Source organism: Glycine max, chromosome 8 (genome assembly GCF_000004515.6).
Source record: "Glycine max cultivar Williams 82 chromosome 8, Glycine_max_v4.0, whole genome shotgun sequence".
Classification (NCBI taxonomy): domain Eukaryota; kingdom Viridiplantae; phylum Streptophyta; class Magnoliopsida; order Fabales; family Fabaceae; genus Glycine; species Glycine max.
The window spans coordinates 22,104,460-22,119,544 of NC_038244.2; the positions used below are offsets into that span (position 1 = coordinate 22,104,460).

The 15,085-nt window shown below is 33.0% G+C and overlaps 2 protein-coding genes across 2 annotated transcripts; one reads left to right on the forward strand and one right to left on the reverse strand.

The window, feature by feature from the left end:
- Nucleotides 1–1,389: 1,389 nt before the first annotated feature.
- Nucleotides 1,390–2,948, forward strand: LOC100776610 (U1 small nuclear ribonucleoprotein C). Its single transcript, XM_003530406.5, has 2 exons — nucleotides 1,390–1,724; nucleotides 1,854–2,948. Exons 1-2 carry the CDS (start codon nucleotides 1,562–1,564, stop codon nucleotides 2,726–2,728), a joined length of 1,038 nt encoding a protein of 345 aa, XP_003530454.1. The 5' UTR covers nucleotides 1,390–1,561; the 3' UTR covers nucleotides 2,729–2,948.
- Nucleotides 2,949–9,221: 6,273 nt separating this feature from the next.
- Nucleotides 9,222–11,149, reverse strand: LOC102667625 (F-box/kelch-repeat protein At3g23880). The gene is made up of 2 exons (XM_006585746.4): nucleotides 9,882–11,149; nucleotides 9,222–9,482 (listed from the first exon to the last, which is right to left on the reverse strand). The coding sequence occupies exon 1, from the start codon at nucleotides 11,090–11,092 to the stop codon at nucleotides 9,899–9,901; it is 1,194 nt and encodes a 397-aa protein (XP_006585809.1). The 5' UTR covers nucleotides 11,093–11,149; the 3' UTR covers nucleotides 9,222–9,482; nucleotides 9,882–9,898.
- Between the last annotated feature and the right edge of the window lie 3,936 nt (nucleotides 11,150–15,085).

The following is a 15,085-nucleotide window of genomic DNA, read 5'->3' on the forward strand; positions in this document are numbered from 1 at the left end:
GATTTATAATACCAGAGAGACAAAAAAAATATATGTTGAAAACTAGGATCAAAGAAAGATAAGTTTAAATTTGAAGGATCAGAAACAAAAAGTGAGTTAAATTTGAGGAAACAAAAATATGTTAATTTAAATCAAAGTTGAGATAAAATTTATTTTAAGTTAAAATTCTGTATTAAATGTTAATGAATCTCTAAATATTCGAGTTGTCAGCTAATATTTTTATCTTACTAGATCCTAATAATGTCATGTTTGGATATATACAAACAAATTAAGTGATATGGGTGCGAATCACGTGATTATTGTAAATATTAGCTGTATATAGTGGGCGTACAAATTGTGCGATCCCCTTGAAAACTTCCCGAACGGATTGGAAACCAAGATATGGGAGTTCTTCATAAATCACATTTATGGAACCATCTTTTCTTTACTGCTATGTATAAAAAGTTTAAAGGGCCCGTGAGCAATAATTGAGAATCTGTTTTAGAATTTATATTTAAAGAAATTTAATTATATCATACAAATAAATTTCGATACGTATGTAACATTGCTTACGTGAGAAAATAACAAGAATAGTTTTATTTTCCCTTTATGCCCAAGTTCATGGATATTAACTGAGCCAACACAAATCAAACTCAGAATTAATAGCAAATAAGCTAAGGCAGTTCAACAATTAAGTAAAGTTATACATATTGATTTATCAAATACTTAAGAAAAGAGTGATGATAATATTTGTCCAAACAAAGGCAGGTTGTAATAAAAATGATGTACGAATAATACTAGTTTATATTCAGCTGAGAATATTTTGCTGTTGTAACTTTTAATTGTGATGTGAGAAATGCGAATAAGTGTCGTTTCTGCAACAATCTACTCTTTTCACTATGTTTTCTTGAACTTGCTTACCTCCTAAGTCTGCCACACAACCTATCATCTTAAACTCTCTAGACCATTTCTTATAACAGTAAAAATATTCACATGCATATCTGCATCTGAAGGTGCTCACATGTTGCAGCTCCGGAATTCATAACCAAACAGGTCATGCTAACACAGTTTGTTCTAGCTCTCATTATTGTCAATCCAGCAGGGTCATGTCTTGCTTGCTCACAGGTTTTGCGGCTACTTTCTCTGTCTCGTGAACCAAACAGGGTCCCAACCATTTTTTTTTGTTTTTGTATTTTCATACCAACAAAGAAACAAACATCCAATTAAATAAAACAGCAGCTAGGAGCTTCTCTTTATCTAACTTTCTACCCACCAAATTACCTTCTTTCCCAGCTGTTTGGTGATGGGAAAACAAGCCTCCAATTACTGCATTTTAGTTTACAGTTGACTGGTTTTTGCATGATAGACATAAATAGCCTTGTTATTTGTGGGGCTATAAAAATTTATTGTTTTGATTCTCTTTAACAAAGACAGCAAGAGGGAACAAAGAAAAGATAAGTGAAAGAAGACGGATAAACATACTTCAATAGTGTACAAGATATATAGCCTTCACTTGGAAGCAGAATCAGCCACTATAGCCTTTACTTAGAGACAAGAGATTCTAAGAAAAGAAAACCTGAGAATGTCTTGGTTCCTTGTAATACTATTTCTCAGTCTCACATTTGGTACAACTCATTCTGAGACTAGTCACCACAAGAAACTTCCCTCTGCTGTTGTGGTTGGCACTGTTTACTGTGATACATGCTTCCAACAGGATTTCTCCATGGGAAACCACTTCATTTCAGGTGCATTTACACTGCTTGACTTATTTTTTCAAAATGGTTGAATTTCATATCTCTAACACTAACAGGCATGCTCTAAATTTTGATTCTGAAGTTATGTTGTCTTATATTTTTCTATATTCATGATGGCAGGGGCATCAGTTGCTGTAGAATGCAAAGATGGATATGGGAGGTCAAAGCCAAGGTTTAGGAAAGAAGTGAAGACAGATGATCATGGGGAGTTCAAAGTGCAGTTGCCCTTCTCAGTGAGCAAACATGTGAAAAGAATAAAAGGATGCACTGTGAAATTAATAAATAGCAGTGAGCCTTATTGTGCTGTGGCCTCAGCAGCTACTTCTTCCTCACTGCGCCTCAAGTCCAGAAAGCAAGGACAACACATATTCTCAGCTGGCTTTTTCTCATTCAAGCCTCTTAGACAGCCAAATCTCTGCAACCAAAAACCAAGCATTCAAAACATCAAGGGCCTTGATTATGCGAAACACATATTTCCTCCAAAAATAGATCCATCGTTTCCTCCTCCACTTCAGGATCCAAAAACACCAGGTGGTCTTCTTCCTCCCATTCCTGGATTACCCGACCTCCCACCATTGTTGCCACCACTCCCTCTTTTGCCACCCCTTTCAGGAATATTGTCACCACTAGTCCCTGCAGGAATCACTAATGAGTTCCCAAATGTTCAGCCTTCAGATCAGAAACTAGTTGACCCTAATAACCTCATATTTCCTCCTAACCCATTTCAACCAACACCCTCAGTCCCCAACCCTCTTCAGCAACCTCCTCTAATTCCTAACCCATTAGAGCCATCAGGCCCATCACCACTTGTTCCTAACCCATTCCAGCCTCCCTCATCAGCAACATCACCACCACTGTTTCCATTCCCAACAGTGCCAGGTTTAACTCCATCTCCACCATCACTAGCTCTTCCCATTCCTTTTCCTCCATTATTCCCTCCACCTAGCAGCCCTGGCACACCCTCTGCTTCCTCTGCAAAGAATGCTTCTCCTTAACTAAATAGTAGCTATCCATGCAATTCTGTAATAACTCCTTCCACGTGATGAACTTACTTTCTTTATGGAAATTGTAATATGGTTCTGACATGAATAGGAAAATTAACACGGGGATCGATGTGCATCTATATAGTGGCTACTGCTCAAAAAAATTATACATGAATCATGTATTATTACTTATTAGTAATAAATTTAAAGATGTGGTTATTAATTGTGTTAATCTTTGAGTTGTTGTTATGACACCCTTTATTATGACATACGTATAAATAAAACATATAGATATACGTATAAATAAATAGAACATATAAAAATTTAGATAAATAAATTTACGTAGGTAAAATGTTCACATTCAGTTCACTATTATGAAATTTAAAAACATATCCAGCTCAGAACAAGACCATCAAAGTTTATAAAGGAAATTTTGTTAAATCAGTGAAGTAAAATAAAATAAAATAACATCATGCAATTAATATAAAACTCATCCCCAATGTTACGTCCTGTTAGAGTATTATGTTCCAGCGTTCTTTAGCACGAGATTCTTTAAAGTCATTTACTTAGTTATCTGTTTCTATGAACACAAGATTTGAGATCATCACAAGATCCAAACACAAATAACACATGGAATAAGTTATCACATTTCTAAAAAAAAAAACAAATAAACAAATACATGATCAAAATAAATTGTAGAAATATTTATAACATAGCTCAACTTAATACAATCCACGTGACTTCACCACTTTATCATTTAAAATTCATTTTTTAATCACCAATCACATTACACATGAATCACACTTGGGTCAAGATGTAATAACACTCATCAATTTCATAATAAACAATTAGCAGGAGTTATGCAACAATGATACTAAGACTCAAATCTATATGCAATGTGGCACCGTGTTAGTAAAAAATCACACTGGGACGCTTAGGAGTACATAACAAGACATATCATACAATGAGTATGTTAGGTCATTCTCACTAAGTAAAATCATAAGGTGACTAGTCATACTCACTCTATCTTACGAGAATGCTCCAACCTTATTTAAAGGAGCACTCAAACCGAATGTCTTTACTCCTAAGGCCTAGACTTTAAAGTATCTGTTAGGACCTCACCTTCCTGATTCAGGTCCAACCCCTAAAATAATTTTTGCATACAAACACTACTCACGAATTATACAATACCCATGACCTCACACTTGTGTTTCAAACATGTTTAACATATTACGTTACAATTTAACACTTTAGGTTCTTAACTAGGAATCCTACACTTTTCCTTTAACACCACACATAAACATTTTTCTCAAGGTAAACACCAATCGAGTTATTGTATAATTCACAACTCACAACACAAGTATTGTCACATCAAGTGTTAACCACACACTTATTCAAAATCAAATTTCATGTCCACAATTTTAATATATCATAACGTCACAATCCATCACATGTTTACGTGTATCTCACAAATCAACGCATGCTCAACTTTGCACTTATACTCAATCTCTATAACAATGTTAAGATCTCAACACAATATGTTATCTCATAATTCATCATATATTCAATTTATCACTTACACATAATTTTAATTACAATTTCATGATCTCAATATTACAATTTATCATGCTCATCTGGTAAATCTTGTCCAAAATACAAACAATTTATACAAAAATGTTTCTCACAATATATGGAGTAAAACCTCTCAAACAATTTCACATAATCATATTAAAATCAAGAAATCAAAATCATAGGTCAAAAACACAAAACACAAAGAGCACTCAATTTATCAACCAATTCGCATTAGGACACCAATTGATTCGTCAAACACAATAATATTGTAATTATAAACATAAAGGAAGAATTATAATTCAACAAATATCCCAAATCCCAAAATAAATATCAATTTAATCCTCTAAGGATCCTTAAACATGTTCATTATAATCCCAATTGCGATAAACAGTAATAGTGGCGTCTCTAGTGATTCCCTAAAACTCCTCAAACTTTTTCTCTGTTTGCTCTATTAGGGTTTCCATGAGTTAGAAAGAAGGAGAAAGGATTGGAGCCTCTAGTTTACTATATGTGTGCAATGATCATTTCTCCCTCCAAAGCATTACTTTACAAATCCCAACGGTGGATATGTGCATAAATGAGTTCCAAAGGTGATGTCCAAATTTCATGATGATTCAATGGTTAACAAGTCCGAGATCGTAGTTTTACCGTGACAAATTTGAGTGTATGCGGGAAAAGAAAAAGCTCAGTGAGAGGGATATTTCTTCCACCAAAGACATTATCTCGAAAATCCCAACAATGGGTGTGTGCGAAAATATGTTCCTAATCTTGTGTTCAAATTTCACGATGATACAACGGTTAACGAGTCTAAGATCGTTGTTTTATTGAACGGGTAAAAGAAATGATTTTGGGTAAGGAAGAAGAGAAGACATATTTGAGAGGATAAGAGAGTATAAATACTTGTCTTACATGTAAAAGGTAACATATTACGTCGTCTCTATTTATATCTAAGGTACTCTAGGTTTATTATTTACTCTATTTTTTTTCTATTTTATTATTTTATATAAAGAAAATTTATTTTACTCTCCGTTAAATAAATAAATAAAATATTTTTTAAAAATATTTATTTATTTTATTTACCTTAAAAATTATTTTAATTTATAAAAATATTTATCTTATTTATTTAATTAAAAAAATATTATTTTCCCAAAATATTATTTTTTTAAATAAAATTATTTTTAATTTATTTTATAAAAAATGAGATGTTATAGAAATGGAAACCTCTGATTGTGATACTGCAACGGTAGATTGAGATGTCTTATATTAAACCCAGGTTAACGTGAACGCCAAAAGAATATGTCTAAAATAAAATCCAAAAAGTTTGTCATAAAAAACAACACCATACAATAGCATGTATGGTTATGGGTTCATTAACTAGTGAGATTAGGGCTGGGAGATTGGTTATGGGGTTGGGAAAATAGAGGGAAATAATCAAATAAGTAGGGTTTGAATCTAAAAACTATGTAAAAGAACCTCGGAGAAGCAAACTGCAAAACATAATTACATTAAGAGAGAAAAAGATAAAGGCACTAAATAGCATGTATAAAATCAACCAGAATTTGCTAACTCCTACTTTGAAACATAGTTAAAATGTAAAGTATGTTGATACTCCAACTCTACTGAAATCATCACCAAAATAGACACTAGTTTTGCACTAACACAAGATGATTTAAATATATATGCTAGTCTTACCAATTGAAGGAGACTGACATCAAGCTAAAGTATGCATACTTGCAAATTTCATGGTCTGCAGGAAACAATGAGTTTATTGTAAATGTTAGAATATTAATTGGACATTCTCTTAAGAATTAAGCAGTGAAACAATGATATGGTAAAATCTCACAGGAAATCCTGATTGTTTTACTCTAAACATAGTTGTTTTTCTAACAGAACTTCTCCACTCAAATTGCTTTTGATTATCATGGTTTGTGAGTAATCAAGACATCAAATATTTTATCCATAGCAAGGAAAACGGAATCCACCACAGCCAAGCCTCATGTTGCAATTAATTTAAAAAATATAGAAAGAAATGTTATGAGCATGATGAATAAGAATACAACGGTGAAAGAGATCGGAGAACAATGCATACCCTCATTCTTCTTATCAGTTGCTGATGGTCATCTTTAGTTGGATTCCGAATGAGAGTAGGGAGTGACAGTAAACTCTCTCTATACCTAGCAGACTGCAGATTGACACAATAGAACAACTCTTCTTCTACACCATATATGCGAAGCTCAAGCAGCTCCCCTTTATCATTATACTTTTCTAAACTCATCATATCTGTTCCGAAAATTCCACCATCTTTGGCAATGCACTTTATATTCTTTCATCACCCATATTTCAGTCCTTGCACAGTCTTTGACCGAGTAACACACATTGAGACATCCCCCGATATCGCTCAATCTACACCATTATTATATTTGTCAAGAGTAAAATGATCAAACACAGGAATCTCAGATAAACTCCTTTGTATCAGATCAAAAGCAACGACGACGAGAATGTTATTATCGTTAGAGTAAACCAGCCAGTGAAGAGCCCCATTAAAGAGTAACTCACCCAGGTGTGCTGAGGTTGCCAGGATAAAAATATGGAAGATTGACATCGACTCTGTTCCATTCATAGGAGCAAATGAACACAAATCTGGTATAAGAATTACCATACAGAGAGTTACTGGCAATGCTTGCGAGCATATTGAAAGTATGGTAATTGTCTATGGGGACATGCTGACGGATTCCATAGAATGAGATCATCGTCCTTGTCGTAGTATAAAAGTATAAAGCCTCTGCAAGAACCCAGAATATGAGGTTGATAGTGAAACTCGTTGTAATGAAAGAAATTGGGGTGGCGTGGGGGAGTAGGAGATGCACCGCACGAAGCAAACGTACTGTATCCTCCCCGCCATGTATAAATGGTGCATCTGTATCAGAGAAAGGCATGCTTTATCGATCTCACTGGCAATCTGAGAAGAATTTCTCTGATCAACTCCAGAGGCTGAGTCTGAGTGAGGTTCTCCATGCTGCTTCGTCTTTGGCTACTAAACAAACAGATTGAGAACTCCACATTAACAGCTTCTCCAAATGCCAACTTAGCTCAACTCAAGTTGCTACTTGCTATGATGATGCTTTCCAGGAGCTGAATTTTAACTCTTGGGTTGCATCAATTTTAAGAATCTGAGCTTTATAAATTATACTACTACACGACTATGTGCACACACTTCATATTTTATCTTTTTTCCTTATTCATCAATCTATTATAGCATGAGATGAGGTATGCGAGGACTTCTCGGTCCTCCGAGGAAAGGGAAAAAGTGAGGGTGAGGTGGCAGGGAGGAAGGAAAGGTGGTCGCATATGGTTGGTGGCGACGGCGAAGGAGAGGGGTGGACGGTTTCTTTGTGGTAGATTTGATTCTCTATTAAGAGAGCGATATTGAAAACACGTGTGTTCGTACATTTTTCTTTTATGGGGAGGCTAGAGAATATGAAATCAGTTTTAGGTGAAACCGTTTTCAAGTTGGACTAGGATGGTTTTCACCATAATCGTCTTCAATCCGAGTGTTTTTAGGAAAATTTTAACTAAAATTGTCGTTAACATGTTTACTTATTTACAAAAACATCACCAGTAACAATAACTTTTTAAAAATGGGATACAACCCTGGTCAAGCGTGATATGAACAACTACTTTTACTGAAATTTTAATACTTATGTGAAAAATGTTAAAAAGTAAAATGAAATTCACAAAAATATTAAAAATTCAGTACAAGCTAAATGAAAAATGTCTAAAAGCTCCCTTAGATTCAATAAATAAAATATCTTGCTAACATTGTAAGGCTTTGAAATAAAATCCAAAAATAATTGTCATAAAAATTATAAAAAAATAACATCATGAAATAGCGAGGAGTATATGGTGACAGGTAAGGAGTAGATTTAGTTTGCCTTACAGCAAGACTTGAACCAGATTTCGAATCTTTCAGTAAGTATGTGCCTTTTGAGAAAGGGTCTTTTGGTCATTGTTTAGAAGTTGAAGCATAGATTTTGTTTGTTAAACTGAAGTCACAATGTCAAGAAGGAAGTTTCCTTTCATCCTTTAACACTTGGGAACAGGGGGGCACACATACTCATTGTTTCAACTAAGAACATCTAACAATGTTGATAAATGGAGATACAAAATTAATTGGGTGGTTAAGAAAAAAGATAAGAAGAAAAAGGTTAACAAAAACCAACAATTAATATTTGTCGATAAAAAAAAATATTGATGAGTTTGGACTATTTTTGAAAATAAACTTCTTGTGAATGACTGCAAACTAAACAGATTATATAATACATTAAACTGGAACTCCAGCGGTGAAGTACATTAATAGTTTTAAAATACATCACGATTCCTTATTTAAGTGTTAATAACCAACCAAATTTCCCATTTTTATTTATTGTTCAAGAGAAAATAACTTGCCAACTTTAATTTATCAGTCTGACAGCAATCTTGGTTTCTCAGATGAAGATTTTGGAATACTGAGAGAAAAAACTTCCTGAATTTGAATCCTACCATTTAAATTTTCAGGTTAAGAAGGGCTGGAAAGAAGTAAGGCTTAAGTTATGTTGTATGCACTGAGAGAGCTAATGGAGTTATCAAATTTACAGAAGCCACACCGCTAGAATTGTTGTTTTCACGTTCCCCTTTTCAAAGTGCATGCAAAACAGACTCAAAAGATTACCACAATAAAATATTTAAAGTATGCATTTTACCAAGTTTTTCCATATTCTATACTAATTTGATAATATACCATACATTATACCAAGGTTGGTTGGGGAACTCCAAGTTCTGGGGTTATTAATTAGTGAGATTAGGGATGGGAGATTGGTTATGGAGTTGGGAAAATAGAGGGAATGAATCAAATAAATAGGACTTGAATCTGAAAAGTATATAAAAGAGCGTAAGATAAACAAACTGCAAACATATTAAAATTAAGAGGAAAAGGGATAATCTGAAACATAGTTAAATTGTAAGACTGCTGATACTCTAACTTCACCGAAATCTACACTAAGACAGACATTAGTGCGGCATCTTCACTAAACACTAGATAATTTAATATCATATATATGCCATTCTCTTCCAAGTGCTATGGTCTCTGCTAGCAGTGTCACCATTTGTAGGAAAGCGACATCAAGATAATTGCACGTATTCTTGCATATTTCATGCCCTGCAGCAAACATGAACTCAATGTAAATGTTAGAATATTAATTGCACATTCTCTAAGATTTTGGCAGTAAAACAGTGATATTGTAGAACATCATGCGAAATCCTAATTGCTTTTACTCTAAGAAATAGCTGTTTTTCTTATATATTTTTCATTTAAATGACCTTTGATTATTGAAGCTTTTGAGTAAGCAAGACATCAAAGATTTAGCTAAGGTAAACCGAATCCACCATCACCAAACCTCATCTTTCCATGCAATCTCATGTATAATTTAATTTAAAAATTAGAAAAACAAGTATTATCAGCAAATTAACATGATTTGCCACACACCAAGCATTCTGCACATAATTCAAGATGAATATGAAGAATACAATGGTGCAAGGGATTGGAGAAAATGCATACCGTGATATTCTTGTCTGCTACTCTTGGTCATCTTCACTTGGTTCCCCAATGATGTCACTAGGGAGCAGTAGACTCTCTCTATACATAGCAGACAGTAGATTGAAACAGCACCAATCTCCACCTCCAGCATATGTGAGAAACTCAAGGAGTTCTCCTTTGTGATTACGTTTCTCTAATCTTCTTCCGGTATTTGATCCCAAAATGTGACCATCTTTAGTGATGCATATGGGGGAAAAGTGATAATTAGGAATTTTATAAATAGGTATAACCATGTACTTAGTCCAAGATGACTGCACTTTATATTCCTTCATCATCCATATTTCGGCAGTTGCACAGCCTTGGACCAAGCAGCACACACTGAGACATCCTCCCATGACCCCAAAACTTTGAACTTTATATTTTTCCACAGTGAAATGATCAAAGAGAGGAATAGTATCTGATAAACTCCTTTGTATCAGATCAAATGCAACTATGACAGGAACATCTTCATCGTCGGTCAAAACCAACCAATGAAGAGCCTCATTAAAAAATGACCCAGCGTAGAATTTGTTGTTAATGTAATGGTATGGAAAAAAAATATCCTTATATGAAACAGAAGAAGCAGATTCAAAAGAACAAACCCGGATTTCAACCATGCAATCATCATCATCATCATCATCATCATCATCATCATCATCATCATCTTCAGACTCATCCAAAATAATCAGAACTAAACAGTGGTTATTTGTTGATGAGTCATAGCCAAAACCATAGCTACGTATGGCAATGGTGGTGAAGTCAAATTTAAAGTATGTTAATGGTTGGTGGACACCAATTGATGGATTCCAAAGAATGAGATCATAGTGGAACAGGAAGTATAAAAGTAGTATCCCTCTGTACGAACCAAGAATAATATATTTATGATTATTATGATGATGAGCAGCACCGTGCGGGGGTGATGGAGGGGTGGAAAGGAAATTCAGTTCAGCGGAATTCATGAAAAGGGGTGCGTCTACATCAATGCTATTAACAAGAAAACCCTTTGATTTGAAAACAAGTCGATGGCAGGGTGCGGCAGCAAGGTCATAATGGGAAATGCCAAATTTGGGATCGGAAATAAGAGAAAGCCATGTCTTACAGACACGCTTGCATTTCAGAACAGATTTCACCGGCAATCTGAGGAGAATTTCTCTGATCAAGTCTCGAGGGAGAGTCTCAGTCTGGTTCTCCATGCTCTTCGTCTTTCGCTACATCTTTGATGATGTCATCTTATTTAACTGGGCTGAAACTTTGCTAGGCCATCTTATCTCTTTTTTCACAATTGTTATCTTTTAAAATATACTAGAATCATCATCTTGATTTTCAGTTGGATTTTTAGAGATTTTATGATTAATTGGAGTTTTGATTTGAATTTCAAAATATTTTTAAGTTAGGTCTTTTATTTTAACTAAACAGTTCAAATTGATTATTTTTATTATCAAGAAAAAATAATTGTTCTCTCTCTATATATATATATTTTGATAAATAATCAATCTCAGCCATTAGAATAAAATAAAAAATTTAATTAGAATAAAAATATTTTAAATTTAAATTAAATTCTCATATAACTAATAAAATTTAAAAATATTTACAAAACAAAAAATCAAATCTCTAAAAAAAACTAATTATCATGTTTTAAAATATCTCAAATTAATCAGCACCATCATGATTGTTGAGAGATTTTAAGATGTGATAAATTAGATCTTTTATATATTTAATTTTCTAATTGGTGATTTTTTTTAGATTTTATAATTAAATGATATTTTAATTTGAATTTAAAATATTTTTAATCTAACAACTAAAATTAATCATTTACATAATACGTCCTCTAGATATAATTATTATCATCTTATATTTTATATTAGAAAATTTGTTCCCACTTAGGGTGTGATTAAAGTTTTGTTGTATTGTCTTTTTGTGTTGCTTGTTTTTATTTTTATTTTTATAAGATTGAAGGGAATATTTTGATATTGTGATTCTTTAATAATAGGATGTGGTTAAGGAATTTATTGAAAAAAAATGTAAGATTTCTCACCATTTGCAAATTACAATGTTTAGTAAGTAAGGTGTCTTGTTGTGTAGGTGTATTTAATAAGTTCTTTAATATAAAAAAGATATTTTATTGATATAACATACATTCGTAGAAAAAAAAACTATCTTAAATCAAATTTTTTTTTAAATATTCGTGAGAATATAAAAAAGATTTACAATCAATTTTAATAGTTAAATAAATCTATTTTTCTTAAAATATCTAAGGATGTGATTCTCATATAATATTCTTGAGAATAACATTCTGATGAATGAAAAAAGATTCGAAGAAACAAATGCACCCTATCCTTTGATTTATGGGAATGTGAAACACTCCTCTAAAATTTTCAACTTAAAGATTCTAGAAAAACAAAAAAAATCACTTGTATTAAACACTCCCTAAAGTCTCAAACACTCTTCCCTTCTATTTTATTTGATTTTTTTAAAACAAATTTTTTCTTATCTGGGTGTGGCTTTTTATTAATGTGAGGTGATTTCCTCTAATTCTCCATCTACTTCTTTTTATTCTTTACTAATTCCATCCATATAAGATGTTTCCCTCAAATATTTGAATTTATATGAATGGAAGCTCATGTCCTGCGTAAGAGGACACGAAATACTAGAAACATACTGGTAAAAAAAAAATACTAGTAAATTTAATTTGATTTAGAATTTAATTAAAAAATATTAACATGCTGTAAAAAATTATAAAATATTAACATAATAAAATTATTTTGTATTGTTATTCAACCATATTTTATTTGGAAATTAAATTATTTTGTTTTTTTTTCTTTAAAGAATTTTAGAAATATAGTTAAATGTACTATTTTATTATAATATTTGAGTAAATTAAGAAATGTATCTGAAGAAGTTATGCCACAAAAACGACATTTGTAAAGAAAAAAACTTATATATTTAGAAAAATTATATTGAAACCAAACATAATTTTTTTTAATTCAAAAAAACTTGTTTCAACATTTCTAAAATTGTTTATGACTAACTAAACAAATTTTAATATTATAATTTATAAGATATCATGATGTCCAACATTCTTGATTTTCAAATATGAAAACTTTTCTCCTATATGCGTCCCTAAAATGAAAGCAAATTATGAACTGATATGTGAACATTGATTTCTAATGAAAAAACTTAAGGATAATCACTTCTAAGAATTGGAAAACTACTTTTACAGCTTTGAGAAACTCTTGGATACTGCATATTAAATCTTTAATATTTGTGTGAATTTCACTTTACATTTTATAAATGAAAAATATTCATAATTAAACTTAATTAAACTCAATTTCATATCTCTACCAGCTAAATCAGCTGAAATTATTAGCTTAAAAATAGTTAGAGATTCCTGAATCTTCACAAACATAATGAAGTGCGTTGATATGATAGTTTAAAAATAGATCAGAGATTCCTTACTAAATTGTTAATAACCGACCAAATTTCTCCATTTTTATTTCTTTTTCATGAGAAAATAACTTGCCAACCATTTAATTTATCAGTTTAATTGCAATCTTGCACTACTAAAAAAAGTTCTTTTTACGACATACAATTTAAGGCGGTTCAAGAGAATCGATGTAGAATGTGCGTCAGTGGCATTTTTGTAAATAACGACAACGGAACAACAACGGTCTTCGAAGCCTGTCTTTGTAGCCGGATCGCGATGGCATTTTGGTAATTTGCTTATAAAAATCTACGACGGGTGACACTACACAATCGTCTTAGTTTATTTTAAAAAAAGTGTCAAAATTTGTTTTTGTCGAAAAAGTTTTGCCTTTTCCCGCACTCTCGACGACCCCGTGCGCAAAGCTCTGAACCTCGAAGGACCTGCCCTAGACTAATCTTGCTTTACCTATGCGCCGTGTTTTGTGGTTGCCTGTTTCGCGGTTGGCTTCAAAGCATTGTGTGTCGTGCGCCCCGCCATGCCCTAGGTTTTTCTTCTGTCAAAGTTAGGTTTCTCGCTTTACCCTTGTAGCTAGGTTGCTGGAATTACATGTTTTTTAGTATTGGTTTTGGTTGTTTGCATAGTGCATTATTGATCCTCTTGTGTATTTTTCTCATCTAAGTCTGCTTTGATTTCACCCTTGTTTCCAAATGTTCCAATCGCTAGTAAACCATGAGGCCAATCGCTGAATTCTTCTCTAGGCTAGCTTTTGTTTTGCATGATCTGTGCATAAACTAGTGTTAATTTCTCTGATTAGTTGAATTGTAGATAATATTGTGTCTGCCAGATGATGCTGAAGTGAGCAATGAGATATGGGATGAGGTGATAGAGTGGATGAAGGTTAGGGTGCAAACCCAATGCAATGCACGAAAATGAATTTTTTGGGGGGTTGTTCATATTTGGGTTCATGAGTGAGAACTTCTAGCTATCATAAGAATATAGTTTCGAAAATTGGGTAAAGGGGTAAGAGTTTCTACCTGGGCAGTGAGTGACTTGATCAATTCCTTTGCTGCTTTGCATTTGGCAGTTTCTTCGCTTTGTTGTATTGCTATTGCTTCTTTTAACTGTTTACTTGTTCTTTCCAACTCAACTTCTTGAAGTTGGGCTTTCTGAGTCATGTTTTCCACCTAATAAGGGATAAAAAATTCATCAGGCTCACTACAAATAGATAACCATGAGATTTCATTAAGTTATGGTTTAGAAAAATAAATGAACATGGGAAGTAAAGTACTTCCACCTTATCAAAGTGAGTTAAACATCTTGTGGTGGTATAGAAAACATTGTTAATTCTTGCCCAAGAGCTATACTCTGTAGAAAAACTATCCTAGCCCAAGGCAGAAGCCGAAATGCTGAATGGAACAACAAAAAGAAAAGTCATAGCCCTCCTGTTTTACTCCTATATAACTACCTCTCCACTATTAGTGCATCCCAACCAAAAAAGAAATATAACAGATAAGACTATGTGTCCTAGCCTAGTCTATTTAATTTTGGCTTTGTTTCTTTATTTCTCTAATGTAAACCCTGCATATCCAAGGTCCATCTCCTTGGCCTACTACTAATAGACTTGTATCAGAACAAACCATTAAAAGCTGAAGCTCAACTCATTTACTAAACAGGGTCAAAAATTCAATTCTCAAATCAGACTCAAATCATGACTCATGAGCCTAGCTTATAGAGCTAACGAAATCTTGAATTGTTTGTGAGC